The 26,198-nt window shown below is 43.7% G+C and overlaps 1 protein-coding gene across 1 annotated transcript in view; it reads left to right on the forward strand.

Annotated features, from left to right (window-relative positions):
• Window positions 1-26,198, forward strand: part of pde5ab (phosphodiesterase 5A, cGMP-specific, b) — a gene marked incomplete at both ends in the record, with an annotated part of 127,398 nt that overhangs the window by 79,507 nt on the left and 21,693 nt on the right. Inside the window, 5 exons of the mRNA XM_080742229.1 lie at window positions 7,892-8,000; window positions 9,338-9,422; window positions 13,787-13,965; window positions 16,520-16,579; window positions 24,497-24,643. Of these exons, the coding sequence (XP_080598355.1) occupies window positions 7,892-8,000; window positions 9,338-9,422; window positions 13,787-13,965; window positions 16,520-16,579; window positions 24,497-24,643 (580 nt within the window). The remainder of the gene's footprint in view (window positions 1-7,891; window positions 8,001-9,337; window positions 9,423-13,786; window positions 13,966-16,519; window positions 16,580-24,496; window positions 24,644-26,198) is intronic.

The following is a 26,198-nucleotide window of genomic DNA, read 5'->3' on the forward strand; positions in this document are numbered from 1 at the left end:
TGAATATATATAACTAGCCCTTACCCGTTCAAAGATATGAGCTCTGAAATGATGTGCAGTGGGTGGGTTATGGGATGTGCACTGTGCACACAGTATATGAGGGATGGAAAGTAACTTTAACTGGTGCTTAATATGTAGGAGCATCAATGTAAGAAATACCCGTTCCATTTAACGGCTACAGAGATACTGTGTACCGATCTGCATGATTTTTGGACAACATCTGTAACAGGGCCCGCCCGCCCGCACACACACACACACACACACTCACCCCCCCCCCCCCCCCCCCCCCCCCGTGTGTGTGTGTGTGTGTGTGTGTGTGTGGGTTTGTGTGTGATTGTGCATGGCCTGAACAACAGCGCCCCTCCCTTAACATGTGTGGTCACAAAAGGTACTGTAGGTTAAATAGATATAGATACACCATAAAAATGCTAATATACAGCATATGATTTGTGAAAGTGACAAACGGGCTTCACAGTTATGTCAGGTGTGTTCATATGCTATTGGTGATGCGATTTCAGATCAATTGCTCCAGCCACTGAGGAGAAACGCTGTGACAGACAGACACTCACTCAGACACTCACTCAGACAGACATTCGCTAAATTATATGTTAGATATATATATATATATATATATATTTTTTTTAAGCGAACATTTGTAACTCAAATTTTGCTTCTGGGAGGTCCCTGGAACTAAATATTTTGAGATGGGAAACAAGGATTTGATTTAAAAAAATAGCAGACCTGCAAGCTCGCGGTGCCGCGCTGTGAGCTTGTAGGTCTGCTGTTTTTTCAATAGTTAAAGCACAAAACAACGCGTAATAATGCGTTCCCAGTCAACGAAACCTTGTACCCGCAGGGCCCAGAATTTGGAGCGACACCCCCTGCCTGCCGGGCTCAGCGCTGCTGCTGCTCTCTCCCTGAGGCCAGGCTGTATGGAACATGTTGTTATAATTAGTCCTGAAGTTTTCAACCCCAAAAAAAACCCACCCAGCTCTCTGCAGGCACCGGCGGAGAGGAAAGTAACGGAGTATATGTCATTGCTGTTGGGCAGAAACCGCATATATTCTACATTTTTGTGCTTTTTCGCAAATTAATGATTGATGATTGATGATTGATGATTTTGAATTTGAATCCTGAAATGTGAAAGTTTTGTACTATTTTGTGGTATACTTACTTCTTACTTATTTTACCCTTTTTTTCTTTTTCAATACTTCTACACTTCTACTCCACTACACCTTGGTGGCAAATATTGTACTTTGTGCTCCATTGCAATTATTTGAGGCGAAAACATCTTTTACAGATTTAGATTATTTGCGAAAATGTACATTGCCCTGTTTTTGTCTAATCTGGAAGCACAGGCGATTTGCAAGCTCACGTGTCGCACCGCGACGTGTTGAGAGCTTGTAGATCTGCTATTTTCAGGTGATAAGACATATTTAAAATGAAACATTGTGCATAAATAATCAGTACTTTTACTTCTGTTGTCTATCGCCAATACTTGCGGTCACTTTAAAGTACCGCGCCAATTCTTTTCTACTTTTTACCCGAGTCAAACGTTTGAACCCACAACCTTGTATTAGTAGCAGAACTTCTACGTCGGTGGTATTGCTTTTACTTGAGTACTAATTCTGTGTAAACCTCTTCCACCCGCTGCCTGTGGGCTCTCTGTTCGCATATTACACACCAACGCTAAAATAATAAGGCTTAACCTGGGATTTAAGACGCAGCATAGGCGGCAGAGAGCGCACACACACACACACAGCCGCACAGGGACACGCGTGTGCACTGTGCACGCTTGCAAACTTTCTCCTCCCCCCCCCACACACACACACACGCTGAGGTGGTCACATCTGCAGGAGTGTTGCGGCGCGTTTTACGTCAATGTGAACGCATCATACGTACATGTGGTCTCACGTGCGCACGGACACACACGCAACACACACACACACACACACACACACACACACACACACACACACACACACACACACACACACACACACACACACACACACACACACACACACACACACACACACACAAAAATAAACCCACACGTGCAGTACGTTTATAATTATAATTTCAGCCTCTGACTGTGACGGGTACAGGATACACAAACACGCGCACACGCTAAATCATACATATAATTTCTCCCTCTGTCACAGATACAGTACGCACGCACGCACACGTGCATTCACGCACGCACACACAAACTTTCTCTCTTAGTTGTGTCACACTCTGCTTCTCTCTCTCTCTCTCTTTCTCTCTGTTGGTCTTTCACAAAACACACACACACACACCCGTGCGTTTGTATTACCATGCTTGTGAGGACATCAATATTTTAGGAGTAGCCGTTCTTGCAAGCTCACGGCTGGTTGTGCTCGCGACAGGCTTGTGAGCTTCTATTCTCAGTGTGAAACACTGGCATGCAACTAAGCATAAACCAGGCATAACTAACCTGTGAATGTCTAAACCCCAACCTGAATTGTGAGCCTATAACCTAAATATTTGTTTCTCTTTAACCATAAAACAACCATTTATGTTGTGAGGACCGGGAACATTTTCCTGTCTATTTCTCAATTTCCACTATAGGCCTACTTATGGTGACAGTTGGTCCTCACACACACATACACGCACACGCACACACACACACACACACACACACACACACACACACACACACACACACACACACACACACACACACGCACACACGCACACACACACTAAACCAAGCATCCATGTGTCTAATCCTAATCGCCGACCTGAATCTTCTTTTCTATTTGTAAGCGTATCTCAAAAAGATATTTGTTCAGCCCTGAAACAACCCATTTCGACCAGGAAAAATGATCCTCACCATTATTACACACACACACACACACGCGCGCACACAGGCGCGGGGCCCGCTGGCTTTTTCGAGGTCTGGCCTCATCTCGCGTGTTTATGTATTCATTTTCCATCATTTATCAGACGGTGTTATGGCTGATTTCTGTGGCCAGACTTGGACGCGTCTAAAGATAACAGCAGAGGGCCTCATTAGGCGATGACAGACCAGTGTGAGTGACGGCGCTGGAGGCTCTGAGGGGCCGAGCCAAGCCTGTCACATGTACTTAGGCTCCGCTGACGCTGCTGTGTGCGCTTAACATACTCAATACTTTTACTCAGTGGTGGAAAAAGCACTATATTTACTTGAGTAAAAGTATGCCATTATGTAGAATGAGTCGTTCCAAAAGGTATCATTATGTATAAAATGTATTAAAATCTTTTGAAAATAGATTACAACGTTTAAATAGGGCAGATATGGCTAGTGTATGTTTGGTAATAATAATCAAAAGTATTAAGGGGGTTCCACACTACACACGGTTACCGCCTCCTAGCAATTCATTTTCAATGAGAGGCGGGCGGCTATTTTGGTGAAATCCCCCGCGAGCGTGCTTGTTTGTGCATGCGTACGTGGGCGGTGAGAGATGGATCGTGTTCATCTTTGTGAAATACCGCGCGGCGTTTCCTCGCTGAGCGAGTGTTGGTTGTGTCTCACCGAGGTGCGGCCACCGCTGATCCTAGCGGCAGCCCGGACGGCAACCGCCTGTAGTGTGGAGGGCACCTTACAATAATCAAAGTCTGAGGTCTCTCTCTCTCTCCTGATTGGATAAAATGGGTATCCTGACCTGAAAATGTGTTTCCTGTTTAATAAAGAGCTGATGGATAGACAGATTGACAAAGAAAGACATGGAGACTCCTGTTACTGAACAAACACAGAATTACATTGTTAAAAAAAAAATTACCCTACATTTAAATGCTTTAATACAGGCCTTTCCATGCCGTACATGAAGGCGGCATTCAAGAGAACTGCCTTTTCCAAACTCTCCTGAACTTGAATAATTGCCCTCTCTGTGTAGATAAATCCATGCCATTACGTCATGACTTGATTATGCTTATTTCAGTGTGGTATCAAGCACCCAAAATAGCAGACCTCCAAGCTCACAAAGCGTCGCAGCACAACGCGTGGTGAGCGTGGAGGTCTGCTATTTTCAATATGTATATATAAGGCCCTTTTCAGACCCTGCCTCTCTAACATTCTCTGCACGTCCCTGCTTCAGAGTACTGTGTGAGAGTTGATCCAGTGTGTGGTATGTACTTAGGCTCAGGTGCTGAGTGCAGTCTCTGGCCCCAGGCCACTCAGTCGCACGCAGATGTTATGCTATTCGTTGCAGATGACGGCGAGCCACGTAATATTAGTAATAGCAGCGGTATGTATAAGCTATAGGAGCATGTCAGTGGTAGCAGGACAGGCCGTCTGAGAGAGAGAGAGAGAGAGAGAGAGAGAGAGAGAGAGAGAGAGAGAGAGAGAATCTTGCCTTGAGGCATTAATTACAGGCTCTGTGATTAATTAATCGCATTTTAATCGCACATCGATATTTGACCTGAGAAGCATTTTTTTTCAAGTAAAACACATTTTGTTGTGAATCAACGAGTGAGTTTTTTAAATCTAAATTTCACATCCACTGGGCCAAGCAAAGCACTCTGATCGGCTACTTCTCCCTTTGCGTTTGTTGTCTCTTCTTGGTTGGTGCATCGCTCTGATCGGTATGCCCGAAACTGAAGTTTCTGTGGTGCAAAAACTAAGTGCGATTAAAATGCATATTTTTTTTTAATCGCGTTAATTTTCTGTAATTAATTAATCGCAATTAATCAGTTACAGTCCCAGCCTTAGTATATATATATATATATATATATTTATATATATATATATATATATATATATATATATATATATATATTAGGGCATTAACGACTCAAGGTTTTTTTTTTTTTTCAAGTCGAATCGACTTACAGTAAAGTCGAAGTTGAATCGATCCGTCATTTTATGATGACGTCATTATATTGACGGGCGGAGAAACCACACTGACACATTGCTGCTGTTCAACTTATTGAGCAACTTATTCTCCGTCCTGCGACGGTGTTGCGTGCAGAGAATAGCAGACCTCCAAGCTCTCATAACGGGCACATCCGCGACGCAATGAAGCAGTGACGCTTGTAGCCTTCGGTCAACTGTTCTCATCGTGCAATGCCGTCCGTTGCGGCGGCCAGGTGAAGTTAAATGTCTCGCTAGGAGCATACAGTATATACCATGCAACTCACCACAGCCACCTACATATATATATATATATATATTATATATATAATATATACATGACATTTTGGCTATCCAACCATTACATAGACAACCACACTTGCAATTTATTAGGGACATCACCATGAATAAACTTCCTTGATTGGCCAGCCAAACCCATCAGTTTTGTGGTATGTTCAAACTTTGCATGGCGTTTGCGCCACTGAACCAATATAAGAGGTCGAGAACACAATAGGACGCATTTCTGTTACACAAGCCTTGAAGGATCTAATTTACCTTGTGACCTGTTGTGAGAAATGTTATGCTGGCAGCTCCATCTGAGCGGAGGACCAAAGACATGGTCTCATGCTGCTGTTGCCGTGGGAGACAAAGTCTACTCATTTGGAGGGAGCAACAAGAGCGACACGAAAAGGATTGATGTTCACATCTTCAACACTGTGTCTTTACGCTGGAAGAATTTGACCCCAGTGATGGCTGGAAGAGGGGAATGTCACCTTGAGGTTCCATCCAATCACTTCTATCACACAGCTGTGCTGATAGAGGATATCTACATCTGGGGTGGTTATAATACTGACACAGGGATGAACGATAGCATACTTTATGCATTTGATGTCGACACCCACAGATGGTTCAAGCCCAAGGTTTCTGGAACTGTTCCAGAGGAGAGGAGGAACCATTTGGCCTGTGTCTTGGGGAAGGTCATGTACATCCTTGGAGGATACAGCAGTGGTAAATGGTATAATAATGACATCTACAAGTTGGACACCACCACAATGGTCTGGTCTTTAATTAACACCAGAGGCATACCACCACCTTCAGCAGCTTTAGCTTACTCTGCCACCATTATCGGGACAAAGATGTTTGTATATTTTGTATATGGGGGCTCCTCCAGCAACATCATTAGAGTGTTTGACACAGAGACCGACTGCTGGCTGAGCACACCTTCGGCACAGCCTCTCCCAGAACGACGCGGGTGTCATTCAGCCTTTACCTACCATGGAGAGATGTACATATTTGGTGGGTGCAATGGCACGGTCCCCAATGAGCTGTGGAAATTCAGTCCAAAGTCCTTGTCCTGGAAGAAGGTTGAGCCCAAAGGGAAAATCCCGGGTTGGATGTTTAGGATGTGCTGTTGCATTGTGGGAGATTGCATTGTAATCTTTGGAGGACACAGCACACCTGATGAACTGTACATGTTAAACTTGAGTCCAAGCCTGAAGACGTTATGCAAGCTGGCAGTCATTCAGTGTGATCTGGAGCAGTCAGAACTCCCTCACAACATCAGGTGGGAACTGGCTGCCATGACTAACAACAGCAACAAATAGATACATTAACACCCAAGGGGCCAAACTCGTTCAGTAACGAGATAAGGCCACTAGAGGTCGCTCTGCCAAAAGGAGTTGTCTCGTTCCTCAACGAGACAACAAAGGGTTAACTGTGCAGCGTGCTGCGCGCTTGTTGTGTTCCCTGTGAAAGACCCTAGTCCATACGTCACACCGTGGCTCGCAGAGAGAGAAAATGGCGCGACTAGGCTGCATTGATTTCCATTCTAGGCTGAAACATAAAAAGGGCTTTATCTATGAATGAGGTGCAAAGAACGCCAGGGAAGCAGAGATCTGATTGTTTTCACGGCGACACTTTACCGCGATGGTCGGCCCCGGTTTGGATTTTAGTTTCGCGAGCGTTTGTAAACAAATGGATTTTCTTCCTCAATCGTCAGTGGACACTCACGTGCACACGCACGAAGCTTCCGAGGCTCTTCAAAATAAAGCGTGAGTGAACGGCGGCAGCAGCAACAGCTAGATATGTTAGAAACCATGTCTTAACACCATGTGTTAAGACGTGTCGCTCAGCCATTGGTCATTAATGGACAACGATGTATATACAGCAGGCCTAACAGTATATACTGTTTACATATAGCCTACACTTTATGGTGACAGCTGTGTTGTTTTCACTCGGAATAAAAAATGGCGGCCTGTATCTGCGTCTCAAAGAGTAGGCTACATTTATGGAAGGATGATTGTACTTCATAATTTTGTGGGACATCATATCGCTGCTGTCCGGCGGAAACCAGTGCTATTTGAACACACTTTACGTCTGTGTGTTGGTCAAAAAGATTATAATATGAAAAGGATTAAAAAAGCGCTTCTGACAAAACCTCCTAATTCCACTTGAGCTGCATGTTTTAGGCTGGACTCACACATATGCGTGAAACATCTTCTCCGTATCGTCTGAGAATGGCCACTGGGGGCGCCGTACTAATGCATTGTCAATGGAAGGTTGTTTGTTTTTTTGTCGTTGCCGTATCTCTAGCTCAACCACAGCCTGTCTTTTGGCCAAGAGACACGGCAACGACAAAACACCAAACAACCTTCTATTGACAATGCATTAGTACGGCGTTCCCAGTGGCCATTCTCAGACGATACGGAGAAGATGTTTCACGCATATGTGTGTGGCGCGAGTTTTTAGTTTTTTTTTTTTTTTAGTTTTAACTGGTTTCTGCCTGACAGCATATGCTATAGTGTGTGCCAGCGCCTACGTCATTGTAGTCCTTAGCGGCCATTTCTTGGGTAAAAACACAGGTGTTTCAATTGTTTGATTGCATAGAACTAATGCTATAGTCTAATCAGAACACCTGTGTAAGGCTGTGTTTACCCAAGAAATGGCCGCTCTTAGAACTACATTTGGCACACCCTATATTGTTGTTACAGTAGTGCTGTTTTTAAAAGTGTTTTCCTTTTTGTTTTTCCCTTGCAGGGAGTGTGACGTGACCCAGATCAACTACATGTACGCTCAGTACGTCAAGAACACCATGCAGCCTCTGAACATCACCGATGTCACCAAGGACCAGCGCTTCCCCTGGACGGTAGGGCTGTTTGATTTGGTCTAAAAATAGAATCTTGATTTATTTCTCAGAAAGGTTTATTTAGAATTTTTTGGTAAAAAGAACATTGTTTCAAAAATGTTGTTTTCATTTAAAAAAAACTATTAATATGTGTTTTTTTTGTTTGGACTCAGGCTTATTAATTTATATTGCAGAACTTGTCGTGTCTTAGGAGGACTGGGTTGTGGACTTTTTGCCCCTTGCAGTGCTCTAATGAGCGAGATCCGTACCAGAATTACCCTAATTAATGTAAAAATCGATTTGACTTTTTTTTTTATTTTTTATCATCCAAACAAAAAACAAAAAAAACGATTTCGATTAAAAATCGATTAATCACCCAGCCCTACTGGACGGTACGCGCACAGGTAACATGTCATTAGGTCGAACACCCTTTAGATCGACCACCAAACTCTAACCCAAACCCTAATCCTAACCTCAGTAAAACTATACCTAACTCTAACCCTAACCCTAAACTTAACCTCAGTAACCGTGACGCGGGTGATTATCTAACCTGCTGATGCTGTTCGACCCAACGGGAGTTCGACCTATGGGGCAGTCCCCAAGTGCACACACGCACGCACGGCGTGATTCCTAAACCCACCAGGCTTGAGTTAAGACCCGCCTCGCGGAAACGTGAGGACTTCCAGGAGTGGCTGAAATCCCTGCCTGACACATGGAGGGTGGATAAAGTCAGAGGCATGAAGACTTGTACTTGAGAAAAGCCTGCATTTGCACAATGCATGCAGCTATTAATTTCTCACTACAGTGCTCAAAATAAACTGTGCTAAAAAAAAAACGTGAAACTGACTTAATTGTACTGTGCTTATTTAATAAAGGGAAAACTTTGTAACTTTGCTAAAGAGAAAAACGTACTGAGAAAGCTATTAATTTGTCACTACTGTGCTCAAAACTCTTACTGATTATCAGTTGTTATGGTTTGGATATGGCTTTGGGCGTATTATGCTGCGTGTATTATTGTAATGGATCAGTAGGTAGTAGGTACTTTGCACTTGAGCGAGCAGCACTAACGTTCATGGGCACTTTCATAGATTATTGAGAGGAGGCGGGTCTTAACTCAATCCTGGTGGGTTTAGGAAACACGTGCACGCACGCACGCACGCACGCACACACACACACACACACACACACACACGCACACGCACACGCGCACACGCACACACACACACACACACACACACGTGTCTTTCTCTCTCCACTGTTCAACTCGGGGATTATAGGACATGACAGGTTAACAGACTGCACGCTTTAATTACATTCTTTCGTTTGAATTTATCTGCTTCTCCCTCCCTTTCTGACAGAGTGAGAACCCGGAGCATCCCAGCAACCAGATCAAGAGTTTGCTCTGCACCCCGATAAGGAATGGAAAGAAAGACAAAGTCATAGGTAAAGAGATCTCTCTCTCTCTCTCTCTCTCTCTCTCTCCACTCCCTTTCTCTGATCTCTCTCTGTCTCTCTCCCTCTCCTGTCCTCTATCTCAGGGGTTTTCAAAGTGGGTGACGGGGCACCCTGGGGTGCCATGACGGCAGTCTAGGGGTTTGGAATTCATTTGGACACTTGAGAAAATATTTAGTATCATTTTAAACTTGAAGTACAAATTATTTTCATTCAGTTCTAACCAAAATGGCTATTATCTCAATTGTTTTCCTCGCAACATAATCACTAAAATATCGTCACTGTCGGGCAGAAATCTCGTATCTCCAAGTTTCAAATGTGTACGTCTTTTGGTAAAAGCAAAGCCCTGCTTCATCATACAAGACTGTCGCACAAAACTAGTGAAAACAGCCAATCGCGAGGCGTTGTGTGCTTGTAGATCTGCTGTTTTCACTCGTTTAGTACATTTTATAGATGATAAATACAAAACGAACGGTTTTGGACATACAAGGTTTCCATCCGACAACGACGATATGCTATAAATATAAGGTGTTGGGAGTGAAAATTATAATGTAGGGGTGCCTCGGATTAAAAGAATATTCACGGGGTGCCCTGAGACAAAAAAGTTTGGGAACCCCTGCTCTATCTGTCTCTCTGTCTCTGTTCATATACACACAGAAACATTAAGGTACCCACTGGTACCAAAACAGAGTGATGCCACAGAAGAATGTTAATGGTCCTATAAAGAACCCATAACCGCTGAAAGGACGACTTCACCACTTTTCAACCTATGTTCATATAATTGGTCCAACATTTTATAGCAAGCATGCAACAGGTGGTGAGCTGGTAGCATGACACTCGTACATGAGTTTAAAACGACTAAACTGGTTAAGAATTTCCATTTTTCTTTTTTTTTTGTGGTAAGTTTGGAGACACAGTGAAAACTATGAGTGGAGATGACTTTGTGTAACCCAGGTCACAGAAGCAGATTTGAAAGCAGGACGGCATTCATCTTTTTTGTTTGGATAATATGATCGCCCACAGCAGGGTTGCCATGTCTGCTTAAAGGACAACTCCTCCTTAAATCACTTCTAGGCTCATTTTCCTACTTATACCTGGTTCCTTATTTCTCTCGCACCGTCTGGCAACACTGGCCCACAGCTGTTTATGAGCGTTACTGTGTGGACATGTGGGCTGGGAGAGGGCAGAGCTGCAGCTTCCTCTGTTTGCTGTTGACCACCGGCGTCTAGTCTATGTCCAAGCTTGTACAAGTTCCGGTCCCCGCCGAGCCCCCTGTGATTGGCTGAACCGGAGGTAGGGAGCGCTCCATTGTAGTCACTTGGACCGCGCAGAGGAGGTGAATAGAATGCGTTAGGAGGTTATCGTGGCGTTTATCGTGGGCTTGCCCAGGCCGTTCACCACGGCTTCGTAACTCGCGCGGCCTTCGCGCCGCTTGCAATGTCGTGGACAATAACTGAATGGCGTGGACAATAACTTTGACATCTAACCATAAAACGAGCGCTCCCTTCCTAGACACGCTTGGACATAGACTAGACGCTGACCACCGCATGGCCAGTGGTGAAAAGTAACTAAGTATTGTACTTAAGTAACATTTTGAGCTACCTGAGTAGGCCTATGTCCAATTGTCAGTACTCTTTTACTTCTACTCCACTACATCTCAGAGGCAAATATTCTGCCTTTAATTATTTGACAACTTGAGTTAACGATGCATTGTGAGCTTGTAGATATCGTCGTTGTCGGGTGGAAATCTTGTATGTCCAAAGCCGTTCGTTTTTATCATTTAAAGAAATGAACTAAACTAGTGAAAACAGCCGATCTACGAGCACACAACGCCTCGCACGTGTGCTTGTAGATCTGCTGTTTTCACTACTTTTGTGCGACGGCCTTGTCTGATGAAGCAGGACTTTACTTGAAGCAGGGCTTTAAAAACGTACACATTTGAAACTTGGGAGATACGAGGTTTCTGCCCGACAGTGACGATAAACGTACACATTTGAAACTTGGAGATACGAGGTTTCTGCCCGACAGTGACGATAAACGTACACATTTGAAACTTGGAGATACGAGGTTTCTGCCCGACAGTGACGACATGCTACTTTCAAAAGATGTTTTATACAAATTTATACATTTCAAAACTTGTGAAACGGGACATTCTGCATTACGAGTGCTACTTTAATACATTTTGATACCAATACTTTCGACTTTCACTTAAGTAAAACATGTGAGTACTTTTTCTACCCCTGGGGAGAGGGCAGTGCTGCAGTTTCCACTGTTTGCTGTGGACCACCGCATGGCGATGGGAATAGCATACTGTACAGCTTTTTCACTGTATGGGGGGTTTGGCAGGTACAGTACAGTAGGACAGAGTGGCGCATTAATGACAGCAGGTGTACACCAGTTCTGTTCTACACATATTTTCAGTTGCGGGAGGACTTCAAACTTCAACATTCTAATTACTTTATTTTCCTTTCGGGACTTCAGCCTCTAAGACCTGAGACTACAAACAGATTTCTGAAGAAAAAACAAGAAAGAAATAAACAAACAAAAAAAATGTATACTGTACTCAGTATTATTATTATAATGTTTGTTCTAGGGACGCAGAGATTTGAGTTAAAATTGTTTGCTTGAAAAATAAAATATAAATATTTATATATACTGTGTGTATCTATTGATGACTGGATGGATGGATATAAACATTTTGAATATAGTTTAAAATGTTTTCTTTACACAAATCGTCTCTTCTAGGGCTCCAAAAAGGTTGAAAACATTTTCAGATGAGGGGGTCTGCGTGGCCAAATACATATACATTTGGGGGTCCCTCCTTGGCACCAAAGGAGTTTGAGAACTACTAATTCATAAGGCATTTCCAGAATCGGCCTTAGGTCTTCAGGTACAATACTCAAGTAAAAGTACTCTCCAGCCATGTTGGCAGGCGTTACAAAGTGGTTCATTCATGCCGAGCAGGTTGGTGCACCTGCTCTGCACATATTTCCACTTCTATCACTCGGGTCTCTGACCCTGCTTATTTCGGACAAAGAGCGCAGCTGGGTAGACGGACGAGCGTCCAAAATGAGACGGGAGAGGGGAAACGTTTGGGGGAAAGAGGAAAGTCAATAAAAAGTTACTGAGTACTGGGTGAGCCGTTCGCATTTTGACACCGTGTGACGGCCATTAGCTGACAGCTGTGTGTGTGTGTGTGTGTGTATGTGTGTGTGTATGCTTGCGTGCGTGTTTGTGTGTGTGTCTATTGGATACTATTCTCCATTGTTGACGTTTCCATTTTTCTACATTTTTTGGCTTGAAAGGCCAGCGTGAATGATTTTATGACACTTTATAGGGTTGTTAAAAAGAAAAGAAAAGAGAAAAGGAAAAATACTTAAATGTCTCAGCAGGGAAATGTGTTGTCATAACATCCAGTGTCCTAGAAAGAACTAACGTTCTTCTCACGAGTCAGGCTGTAATATATGTCTCTGTTTGTGTGCTTGTGTGCATGCGTGCGTGCGTGTGCGCGTGCACATTTGTGTACTTGTGAGGGTCAAATGACCACGCAAGTATTGTACAATTTGAAAAATGTAGGAGTTATGGCTGATTTATGTAATAACATAGTTGCGCACACACCTAGAAATAGCAGACCTTTCAGCTCACGACCACCTAACACATGGGATGCCTAACATGTCTGTGAATTTGATGACGATTCCCCCCCAGGCCCCCTGATGCCTCGCGTAATACTACGTGACAGGGGGTCCAGGTACCCGGGACCCCTAGGAGATCCTTAGAGTTACTACAGGGGACCGTCAAATCCTTGTGTGATAGGATAATTCTTTTAAATGATCTACTCTACTTGAACACTCGCATCCATATTCCGAGGAGAACTTTAGCCAAAAATAGCAGATCTACAAGCGCAAGGCGTTGAGAGCTTGTACCGGCTATTTTCGGCAAATAGGTTTGGTGTAGAGGTAAAAAAAAGTATACAAAATATCGACAATTTAAGTGGTTAAATGTCTGAAAATACACATTAACATGATTCCAAAATATACTGATGACAGTGCTGTCAAACATGTCTATGAATCTATCTATGAAATCGATGAAAATCTCCATCACACATGTATACAATATTTAGAGGGGGTCCCTGCTTCATCTCTCTCTCAGCTAAGGGGTCCTTGGCCTGAACACATTGAAGACCCTTGCCCTACTACATCAAAAGTAGCAGATCCACAAGCGACGAGTTTCAAGCTGGTGGATCTGCCACTTTTGAATTTGAATCCTGAAAAAAAGTAACAGTTTTTTGGTCGATTCAAAACCAATCGAAAATGATATCCGACAAGAAACACGTGTGTGTGTGTGCTTGTGTGTAGGCGTGTGTCAGCTGGTGAACAAGATGGAGGACGGGCCGGGCGGCGTGCTGAAGGCGTTCAACCGCAACGACGAGCAGTTCCTGGAGGCGTTCGCCATCTTCTGCGGCCTGGGCATCCAGAACACACAGATGTACGAGACGGTGGAGCGCGCCATGGCCAAGCAGGAGGTCACCCTGGAGGTCAGTAGGAGTCTCTCTCTCTCGCCTTGAACGTCTGTGTCATGTTGGATTGTAGCTGTATATCTCTGCTGTCGGGCCGAAACCTCCAAACTCCAAAATGTTCATTTTCGGGAAAATGAGCTCAAGGGGAGTTAAGAGGTTTTGACCAAAGGGCTTTTTACTACTTTTCATTGGTTCAATATTATTTTCACCAACACACAGACGTAAAGGGTGTTCAATAGCACATATTTATGAAAAAAAGAGAGGGCAAATCGGTTGGAATTAGCTGGTTTGGCAGAAAGTGTGGAGTTAGGAGGTTTTGTCCCAAGCCCTTTTTACTACTTTCCATTCGTTCAATATTATTTTAACCAACACTCAGATGTAAAGGGTGTTCAAAAACCTCAAAAATGTAGTTAAGAGGTTTTGGCTAGACAGTGACGATATGTAGCAACGTATGATTTTCAAAAAAGAAGAAAATAAATAAATAAATCTTGGGCCTGGGACACACATAAAAGCACAGGTAACATGCTTTTGATGTGTCTCCGGGGCCTTAGGCCTCGGACACACATTTAAAACACGTGCTTTATGCTTGCCCTGGGGGGAGGCGGTGAGTAAAGCAGCATCCAATTCATTCCCTATGGACACATGGTCACATGGTTTTGAAGAAGCAACTTTCTTTACGGCTGCCTCTTGCCTTAAGGGCAGCTTTAAAGCAAGCTTAAAGCAGCTTGCTTCTTCAAAACCATGTAACTTCCATAGGAATTGGACGCTGCTTTACCCCCCGCCTCCCCGGCACGTGCTTTAACTGTATGTCTGAGGCCTTAGAAAAGTGGTTCTCAAAAATAGCAGATCTACAAGCTCGTACTGTACATCAGATATATATTTTTTAAAGATTTGTATAATTTTGAATAATTCTTCTTTTCTGGGGGCCCCTGGCACAAAACATTTACAGATGGGATCCACGACCAAATACATATCATTTTGGGGGTCCTTGAGGTTGGACTGTATACATTACGCTTTTCCATTCTTCTTTTAAAAACCTCTATCTCTAACTAAATCCGCAAGAGTGCCTATTAAAAACCTCTATCTCTAACTAAATCCGCAAGAGTGCCTATTAATACAGTACATTATGATAATTGCCTCTAAGATTGTAGGACTTCCCATAACCACACTTTGTGATATTGTTGCTGTCATCCTCATATTTTGTGGGGTTTTTTTTCTCCTAAATTAACACCCTATGTGATTACACCACGGCGTCACACAAAAGCATCAAAATTAACTGATCCGCAAGCTCAAAACAAGGTTCAAAGCTACTTTTGATGCTTCCGCATTTGAATCCTGAAAGCTTTTGAGCTTGTCTCGCTGGTTATGTGTTTGTATTGTCTGTTGGAACAGACTGTGAGGATGAGTATCCCTGAGGGGGCAATAAAGACAATTATTATTATTATTATTGCAGTGTTTCTGGGAACTGATGATATTACAATACAGTCTCCTTGTAAAGAAGTATGTCGGAGACAGCGTTATAGTCAGGTCAATATCCGGTAACATAATATATGGTGCAATTTGGCGAGCAAAGGTCATGGTTTGGCCATGCGGAGCCTGTACCAAGATGTCCATGTTTGCTTGTTTGTTTAGATTATGACTGTACAGAAGGACAGGAAATTGAGAGAGAGAGAGAGAGAGAGAGAGAGAGAGAGAGAGAGAGAGAGAGAGAGGGAGGAGGGAAGGTACACATAATGGAAGTGAGGAGATGTTGTTATTGTGAGATTTGAAGCACCATACAGCGGTGGTGGAAAAAGTACCGACATGTTTTACTTACTGACGTATTAATATAATATAATGTACCCACTAATCTTCGAAAATGTCAATAACCATTGAAATGCTGATCGAATCCACATACAGTATCTGGTATTGTATGTGTGTGTGTGCGTGTGCGTGTGTCCATGTCCGTGTCCGTGTGTGTGTGTGTGTGTGTGTGTGTGTGTGTGTGTGTGTGTGTGTGTGTGTGTGTGTGTGTGTGTGTGTGTGTGTGTGTGTGTGTGTGTGCGTGCGCGCGTGTGTGTGTGTGGTGATGATGATGAGTCAGTTTATTCATCATCCAAATAGTCAGTGTAAAAAACAAAAGTTCAAATCTCACCTTCAAAGGGGAAAAGATGAAAGATTGATGAATTTGCTTGTCTGACAATGTATTTATTCTCCAAATCAGATGTAGGATACGGTACAGTATGTATTCAAGTCTGATGAAATCCCTAAGCAACCGGAAAGGCAGTTTTTTCCTCTAATTTCATTTTCTAAATATAATTCTTCTCTCTCACCAGTGTTGCCATGTCTGCTTATTATAAGCTAATTTGGGCTTGTTTTTCTATAAAGTCACTTGCAAATATCGGTAGTTGCGTTTTTTGTGTGTGTGCGCGTTATGTCTCTCTGTTAGCAAAGCGAACATGTACCCATGGGAACATCTGTGAAAATGTCAATAGCCATTAAAACGATAACATCCTCATAACTGTGTGTGTGTTTGTACGTGTCTGTGTGCGTGCGTGTGTGTGTGCGTGTGCGTGTGTGTGTGTTGTTGCAGGTCCTGTCATATCACGCCTCTGCTGCAGAAGAAGAGACCAGGGCGCTCCAGGTAACAGCGGTAATGAGCCTTTAATTACTTTCTGCTTTACACCTGCACGCACGAATGTACGCACACACACGCACACACAATTTATCCTTTTACACGTTCAGCTATACTATAAATGTACTATCGTCGCTGTTGGGAAGAATCTTCGTATTCTAACTTTTTGTGTTTTCATTCGTAAATTAATTACATGCTGTCACACAAAAGCATCAAAAGTAGCATATCTCTGCTGTCGGGCCGAAACCTCTTAACTCCAAAATGTTTATTTTCGGGAAAATGAGCTCAAGTGGAGGTTTTGACCTGAAGGGCTTTTTACTACTTTTCATTGGTTCAACATTATTTTAACCAACACACAGACGTAAAAGGTGTTCAATAGCCGCATATTTAAGAACAAAAAAGAGAGGGCCAATCGTGTGGAGTTAGCTGGTTTGGCAGAAAGATGCCCAGAAAGTAGCCCTGATTTTTGCCAAAAAATCTAAAACCTCAAAAATGGAGTTAACCTTTATGGTGCCAACCCAGAGTTTCCCGAGTTTGTAGTAGGCCTTGCCAAGCCCAAGTTTCGCGATTTTGAAGTAAAACATTGTTGTTGTCCGTGCATTATCCGTGCATGACCAGTGCACATCGTGCACATTAAAAGTTAAGATTCTTGCAATTCTGGCAATGCAAGACATTGAAGATTTTAACCCTTAGCAACAAATGTGTTAAGAGGTTTTGGCCAGACAGTGACGATATCCACCTACTCGAAACGCGGTGAGAAGCTAGTTCCAATAACACACAAGATTTGGCGACACCCCCTGTAGTAACTCTGTTGAAGACCCCTTACTCAGAATAATGTATTGATTTGCAGTAACACCTCTAGTCTGTGGTTCTTGCATCACTGAACTCACTGAAAGTGACCTAAATCCAATGATATCGTTTGACATCTCTATCCAATATTTTGTTTAGATTATGAGTTGATTTATTTAATAGCAAGCGTTTTGTTTAAACTACAGCGTATATTGTAATCTGACCTACCTGCATTCTCTGGCAGGTCAAGGAAGCTACGCCCTGTAGTTCAATAAAAGCTCTCGTTATTAAAATGTCATAACATGTTAACTTATGGAAATGCTCCGAATATCTTCAAGCTGTCGGAAATATAACCAAAACAAATATCGGACAACGCGCAGGTCCATTTGGAGTAACTCTCAGAGTTGCATACCGGTAAAGGCCCATGTGGTTCCTATTAGCTATCAATCATTTAGCTGGGGGACGCCCTGCGACCCCCTTAAGGACCCCTGGGGGTCCCCGGATCCTAATTTCAGAAGCACTACTTTATACAGCAACGCTATACCATAATGTCTCTGTTGGGTGGAAACCTCATTATGTCCACAAAACCTTTAAAGATGGAGTGCCATGATCTTTTTCTCACCTAAAGGCCCTCTTACATTTAACAACTTTGAAAAGATTTTGGACAAATTTGGAAAGATTTCTAAAAGACTACCCTCTCACACTATAAGATTTTAAAAAGACTTTCCAAAGACTTAATGATGATTTTTAAAGGGGGACCACCCAGAAGCAAAATTTTAGTTACAAACATTCGCTTTAAAAATACATTTATTCAAAGATTTGCACACATTTTCACAACTTTTTCCAAAAATAGCAGGTCTACAAGCTCGCTGTATCCGCTATTTTTCAATAGCTAAAGTATAAAATAATTCCTGGCCCCTCCACCTTGGGCCCTATAACTCAGTCCCACTTTCCCCCCTGCTTGTGACGCCCCTGACCACGAGGAAGACTCTTCTGCTTTTTCTTCATCCAAAGTGCAGTTTCCAAACCTTATTTACTGATGTCTTTCGACTGGGAATTGAAATGCAGATCTGTCACTTTAGTCTGTTGCTGTTCCTATGGAAACCTCTCTTTGTGGCTTAAAAAGCTCCGGCCATCTGTCCCTCAACAGCGTGGCTTTCCTTCATAGCATGACTCCTCATCTCTTGCCATCTTGATCCAAAATTGACTTCAAGTGGATCCGATCATCACAAGTGCCTAGGGCTAGTGGTGGAAAAACTACTAGGCCTACATTTGTTTACTTAAGTAAAAGTATCAGTATTGCAATGTAGAAATACTGAAGTAAAAGTCTGGTAATCCGATAATTACTTTATCATCATTATTGAGAAAAAAAAAACCTGAGGTGATTAGTCACTGGCGCGTAGCGAAGGTGCCTTGTAGATCTGCTATTTCTTTTTGAAAAGTGTGTGCTAATCTTAGCTAAGTTCTTGGGACAAAACCTCCTAACTCCACACTTTCTGCCAAACCAGCCAACTACACCCGATTGGCCCTCTCTTTTTTTCATATATATGTGCTATTGAACACCCTTTACGTCTGTGTGTTGGTTAAAATAATATCAAACCTGAGGGGGCACGGTGGCGCAGTGGTTAGCGCTTCGCCTCACAGCTAGAAGGTCCTGGGTTCGATTCCCGCCGGGGGAAGCTGTGGGCGCTGGGGGCGTGTTCCGCCCACACCCTAGGTGGGGTTGGTGATAGGGCATTTCTGTGTGGAGTTTGCATGTTCTCCCCTTGTCTCCTAGGGTAGATGCCCTCACAAAAACATGCAGTAGTCCTGGTTTCTATACTACCTCCCCCTAGCCAGCCAGGTGCTCCACAATTCCCCTGGCGCGGGAGGGGGAGAGCGGAAACCAGGACTACAGGTTAGGTAGTTGGCACTGGGTGAGAAAATGGGTTGCAAAAAAACGTGGGATAAAAATATTTAATATATATATATATATATATATATATATATATATATCGAACCTATGAAAAGTAGTAAAAAAGCCCTTTGGTCAAAACCTCCTAACTTCACTTGAGCAAATTTCCCTGAAAATGAACATTTTGGAGTTAGGAGGTTATTTGTTCTTTTTTTTAAGCCAACATGTTTTACAAAAATCTGTTTCTGGAGGTCCCTGCTGGCACAGCAGATGGGGTTTGTCCACAACCAAATAGGCCTCAATTTGGGGGTCCTTTGAGAACCACTGCTATATACAACAATAGGTACAAATGTCCTCTCACACAGTACATACATTGTTCAAAACACACACACACACGCAAATAGATGCTGGAGAATATTGTCCTTGAAGTGGTATGTGCATGTGTGTGTGTGTGTGTGTGTGCGTGGACGCGTGCGCACGTGTGTGTGTGTGTGTGTGTGTGTGTGTGTGTGTGTGTGTGTGTGTGTGTGTGTGTGTGTGTGTGTGTGTGTGTGTGTGTGTGTGTGTGTGTGTGTGTAGATGAGTAACCATAATGTAACATGACCTCAATGCTGAGTCAGGAAAGAAAAAAACAACCATAAAAAAGCAGGACCATTATAGCAACTCAATATGGCTGCTGCTCTCCGACACAAACACACATAATGTACTGTTACTGTAATGACGCGTAGAGTTGTTGTCTGGCAGAAACCTAATTTTAGAGGTATTAAAAAGTCCTTAAATTGTCACTTCAGAAATGTGCAGATACCCTCTATACACTTAAACCTTATGTTGGTTTGTTTACAGTTGAGTGAGAAAACACCCCCCCCCCAAAAAAAATTATTTGGGGACTCCCCTGGGGGTCCCGACCCACAGGTTGAGAACCACTGCTTTACGCCACCGCGTATAACTGAATAACTGCAGGGCCATGCAAAATCTGAAAAGTATGACCTAAATAAATAACCTCCATAAAGGCTGGCTAAGGCTCTCATCACTCTCTCACTATCTAGGACACAGGCTATAGTTTTCCAGGGCAAAGCCTCCCACAGGACTGCATGCATGCCTGTCTGACGCAGAGTTGGTGGAACTCGTCGCGACTGAGCTGTGTGTGGGGTTGTGGGCGTGTTATCTGTTCAGGGCCTCTGTTTATTAATCACCGTAACCCTGCTGTCCCGGTTGTGGGTAGGTACAGTTTTTCAGAGGCGTAATTTCCGAATGCAATAAGGGGGTGGCAAAAAATAAGTTAACACAGCTCCATTTAGAAAATAACGAAAATAGTGGATCTACGAGCTCTCAACACGACGCGTTGAGAGCTGCAGTCTAATTGATGCTCCGTCCTGCAACAGTGTTGTGCGCAGACCTCCAAGCTCAGAACGGTTGCATTGGTGATGTGGTGTGAGCTTGTATATCAGCTACTCACAATGCGCAATACTGTTGTGCAATGATGTCTTGATAAGGGCGCACCCATGGGCACACAAGAGGTTGAATGAACTGAAAGCAACGCTCCCCAAAACAACAGGTTTGGGGTTGCCTGGCTCCAGCCCATAGACCAGCCCACTCTCTGAGCGGACTGCTACTCTTGGTATGGCGTTGTGTAATGAACCTAAAGTTTCTTCAGTATCAGGCAGTACCAGGCCAATGAAACAATAAACGTTGTAGGAGGGGGTGGGTCTAACGAGACAAGCAAATCAGGGACCCGTTCAAGCCTTGAACCAATTTGAGAAATCGCTTACAATGGAGACGATAGTGGCGTTTCCATAAAGCCACTTTTTGCGCATTAACGGCTTATTCGCAAAATGTTTTTATGGAAACACTTCAAAATGCGAATAAACTTTCATTATCCGCAAAAAAAGTTATCCGCTTGGAGGAGGATTTTGAGCCTTTATCGAATAAACTAAATGCGCTTAAGTGAATGGAAACGGGTCAGACAATAAATGCGAATAGATTATGACGTTCTAGGTCCATTTCCCCTGCCGCTTTGTCCATGGTATAGCCAGCGTTAGCCCACAAAACAAACCTGTTGTTTGTTACACACAGAGTGACACGGACCATGTGTAAATTCCTCCCGTTTTCACCTCAAGCCATCGGTGGCGAGCGAACCCTTCCTCATCCCACGGTGTTACGTGCCTGAAGTGCCCAATCTACAAGCTCACAGGCACAGCAGCTCGCATCCACGTCTCCGCGCCGCGTTGTGAGCTTGCAGATCGGCCACCTGACCTTCCAGAGGACGCTGAAACTTGCACTGTGCAGCGACGCGACCGCGGTTTTCCCGGTGAACCGGTAGCTTTATGTATTGAGAGGAACTCTTGCCAATTTCGTAAGAGACTCGTCGCCAATTGTAATATATTTAAAAGTTATTTGGGGCCATGATGACTGATAATCCCTTCTTCCCACTACTAGACAGCGGCCGAGTCACAGCAGTCAGACGTGCAGACGGTGCAGTGCTCAGGTTCGGTCTGAAAAAAATCAGCCCGATCAACTCTGCGAACGTCGCTAATTCGAATGACACCCGCAAATGGAAACATGCTAAATTCGCTTTGTCTTAATGCGTATTTCTGATAATTCGCTTCCCTAATTTGAATAAGTTTATGGAAACGCCACTAGTGTCAGACTCAAGCTCCAGCGCAGAGTCTGAAATCAGGCTAGGTTTGGGGATCTGTTGGGAATTGATTACATGATACAGTCACCTGTGCATTCAGTCTCAATGTTTGTAAATAAATAAATTGTCTATAGGCAAAAATGTAAAAAAGTACACAACTCCTCAACTTTGTAGATCTGTTATTTTCTTTTAATAAAGCTTTAATGCGAACTCCCCTCCCACTACCCTCCTCCTTCTGACTCTTCTCTCTCTCGCCCTCCATCCCTCTCTCTTTATCCTTCTATCTCTGTATCCCCCCACAAACACACTTCATTCTCAAATCCATCTCTCTTTCCTGCTATCTCTCTCTGTCTCTAAGATGTGCAGATAAACAAGAAAGCAGGCTCATGAATATGCCAGAGTGAGCGTGTGTATGCGTGTGCGCGCGCGGGTGTCATTGTAGAGGGACATTAAAGGAAATACAAAGTGACAAGAGGCCAATAATGGAGGAGGGAGGGGAATACATCATCCAATCCTATAGGAGGAAGTGCCACCAGACCACTAAACAGACCTAATGGGGGGAGAGAGAGAGAGAGAGAGAGAGAGAGAGAGAGAGAGAGAGAGACACTGCGTATTCCTGCACTGTGTGCACCTCTCTCTGTTCATAGAACTGACCTATATTACATTACATACAAACAGAGCAACATTTAAACACAAACAAACTAAAGCTATGGGTCTACTGTACATGCACAGTTTCAAATACCTTCGAAAAACTGTGAATGCGAAACATTGAAATATTCCTGCCATCTGTTCCAAAAGTGTATTGCAAGCTAACCTTTCACTAGTACGTCTATCCAGGCACGTGCACACATAGACATCAAAGGGGGCTCGAGCCCCTGCCCTTTTATCCCTCTGTAAAAAGTGCCCTCTCCAGACCATGAATGCAGTTTTTACTATGGTGAATGTGCTAATTCCCTCTTTCCATGCCACACCTGAAGGCAGCATTCAATAGAATTGCCTTGTCCAAACTTGAATGCATCTTATTTTGAAAGAATTGCTAAAATACACGCGACGCGTTGTGAGCTTGGAGGTCTGCTATTTTAGATATTTTCACCAAAAGGCCCTTTTAGAAATGTCAGCCCCTGCCTCTCTAACATTCTCTGCACGTCCCTGCGTCTATGTATAACTATTTCCGACGACAGGTGTTATGGTTTCTTGAGCTAGTTTTCCTAAGCTGCAATGTAATGCACCAGTCTTTTTACCCACTTTTTCCCACCAATTTAGTTGCAATGCCAATTAAATTGAATTATCCTCGTACACTTTTCACTGCCGGTGAGGAGCCCCCACCGGGAGGACGCAGAGCCTTGTCCTACACGTCCCGCCCAGAGCCCTCTATTGGAGAGTCGCGTCATCTCTGTTCAATTCATGGGGCCAGGTCTTCTACATACACATCTAATGGCGAATAGTGACAAAGCGCTGAACCGGAGGTTTAACAGAATGCATTGGAGTCTATGGGGGAAAAAGTGACATTTCACCATGTGACCGGCGCTGTTTCTGACCCTGCATTGGCAGAACTCTCTATACAAGGCTCTGGTCCCCCCCAACACTCCCTGCCAACAGGCTCCGCCCCCAGCCCTAACCCCGCCCGGAGTCCATCCCACAAACTAACCTCCCAGCGCGTCACTTGTATATTATGGGGAAAGTGGGGGGTCCACAGACAAATATATTACGATTTGGGGGTCCTTGGCACGAAAACAGTTTGATAACTACTGATTTAGAAGGCATTTGTAGAACTAGAAAGTAACTGTCGTGTGTGGGATGTTCGTGTGTGGGATGTTGCGCTCTAGGCCAGGCGAGCCGATCCTGTAGGTTCATGTCCTGTATAGCTCTTCAACTCTGCTGATCGCAGCTCATCCATTATTAATGCCTGGCATACGGATCTGATCTCCCATCACGTTCCCCAGAGAGAGAGAGAGAGAGAGAGAGAGAGAGAGAGAGAGAGAGAGAGAGAGAGTACAGTATGTATGATCATGAGTGCATCCATCGAGCGCCTCATAAATGCGTCTGTAAGAGACAAATTGTTATTTTACGATATTAGTGTTTAGTCTTATTAAGCCCTGGTTCTCGAAGTGGGGGTCCGGGGAACCCCAGGGGTCCTTCAGGGGGTCCCAGAACCACTGTTATAAAGCAGTGGTTCTCAACCTGTGGGTTGAGAACCCCAGGGGCGTCCCCAAATTATTTTGGGGGGTCCCCAGATGATTTAGTTTAATGTGCAACATTGTTTTCTCACTCAATAGTAAACAAACCAACGTAAAGTTTAAGTGTATAGAGGGTATATGCACATTTGTGAAGTGACAATTTAAGGACTTTTTAATTCCTCTAAAATGACAAAAAATTAAACATTGGCCAAATTGTCAAATATTAGAGGCAGAAATTGTGAAAATAGCCGATCTAAATGCTAACAACGCGAGGCGTTGTGGGCCTGAAAAGGTTGAGAACCACTGTTATAAAGAAGATGTAATCTGTGTGTGTGTGTATGTGTGTGTGTGTGTGTGTGTGTGTGTGTGTGTGTGTGTGTGTGTGTGTGTGTGTGTGTGTGTGTGTGTGTACGTGTGTGCGTGTGTGTGTGCGTGTGCAGACATCCACGGTGCCGTCGGCCCAGTCCCTGCGCATCCTGGAGTTCAGCTTCAGTGACTTTGAGCTGTCCGACATGGAGACCACCCTGGCCACCGTGCGCATGTTCGTGGACCTCAACCTGGTGCAGAACTTCCAGATGAAGTACACGGTAAGACTCCCAGAGCCTCAGGCACGTCCACACATAGACATCAAAGGGGGCTTGAGCCCCTGCCCTTTTATCTGTCTGTAAAAATTGCCCTCTCCAGACCATGAATGTAGTTTTCACTATGGTGAAATAAATGCAAATGCCCTCTTTTCGTGCCATATAGTGGGAGAAATATGTAACAAAAATAGGCTAATGTGTTCACTTCCGGCAGAAAGCGTGAAAATTTGCACCTAGGGGTATTTTTGTGTGCTGAATTAAAAAATTGACGGATCCAAGCACTTTTCCCATGGGATCTGGTGCTTTAATTCACTTAGTATACAGGGAAAAAAATACCCCCAAAAAAATCTTCTTTAAGTAGCATGTGAGGGGTCTATCTATGGGGTTTTCATGATTCTGAATCCATTGCAAGCATTTTTTATTTTGGCACAAAAAACATTCCTTGGGCGGTCTTTCTTCCCTGTATATTAAGTGAATTAGAGCCACCAGATCCCATGGGAAAAGTGCTTGAATCCGTCAATTTTTGAATTCAGCGCACAACAATACATCTAGGTGCAAATTTTCTCGCTTTCTGCCAGAAGTTTCACATATTTCTCCCACTAATACTTGAAGGCAGCATTCAAGAGAATTGCCTTGTTCAAACTCTCCTGAACTTGAATGTAGCATCTCATGTTGAAAGAATTGCCCTTTCTGTGTAGAAATGAAGCATCGAAATTAACGGAGACTAAATATATTGACAATTTCGTCAAGAAATATAAACTAGACTAAAATGATAGGGAGGGACTAGTGGAGAATAGATCCAGCAGAACAAATCATTTTATGTCTGGTTGCTCTCGGGTGTTGAAGCCAACGTACATTGTAGTCTACAAAATCAATTGTAGGCCTAGATTTAGTGGACTAAAATCTTTTATTCAAAAGACTATGACTAATACTAAATCAAAATTTACTGTCAAAACAACACTGGTGCACAACTTCCGGATAAAGTACACGGCAGAGCATGTGAGCGGAGCAGGATTATATTTAAAGTAGCGGGAGTCGGTTGGGGGGAGTAGCTAGGGAGTAGCGAACTCAGAGCGAGGACCAGCCTCAACTCCGGTCGGGGTCGGGACCGCGCACCACATGTTTGAGCATGCCCGGCCGCACAGACAGACATAAAGTTGTAACGATGCAACAGAAGTGCACACAGCACACGTTCCCTGATCAAGATATCATTCAAGTTTCTCCGTAATCCACATAGTTTATTTAGACATGCCTTGTATCAGTTAGGCCTTAATCATTACCTTAATCATTAGCCCGAAAGATTTAATGTTGTTCGTCTTGTTCAAAAAGACAATACCGACATGAAAAGGAAACTTGCCTCACACTGATGGGGACACATCTGTGCCAAAAGAGAAAGTGTTTCGGACACACAGCTAAATACATTTTACTTGCTGAGGGGAGAGAGAGAGAGAGAGAGAGAGAGAGAGAGAGAGAACGAGAGAGAGAGAGAGAGGAGAGAGAGAGAGAGAGAGAGAACGAGAGAGAGAGAGAGAGAGAGAGAGAGAGAGAGAGAGAGTGTGTG

The sequence above is a fragment of the Nannobrachium achirus genome (assembly GCF_963921795.1).
Source record: "Nannobrachium achirus genome assembly, chromosome: 14".
Taxonomy (NCBI): domain Eukaryota; kingdom Metazoa; phylum Chordata; class Actinopteri; order Myctophiformes; family Myctophidae; genus Nannobrachium; species Nannobrachium achirus.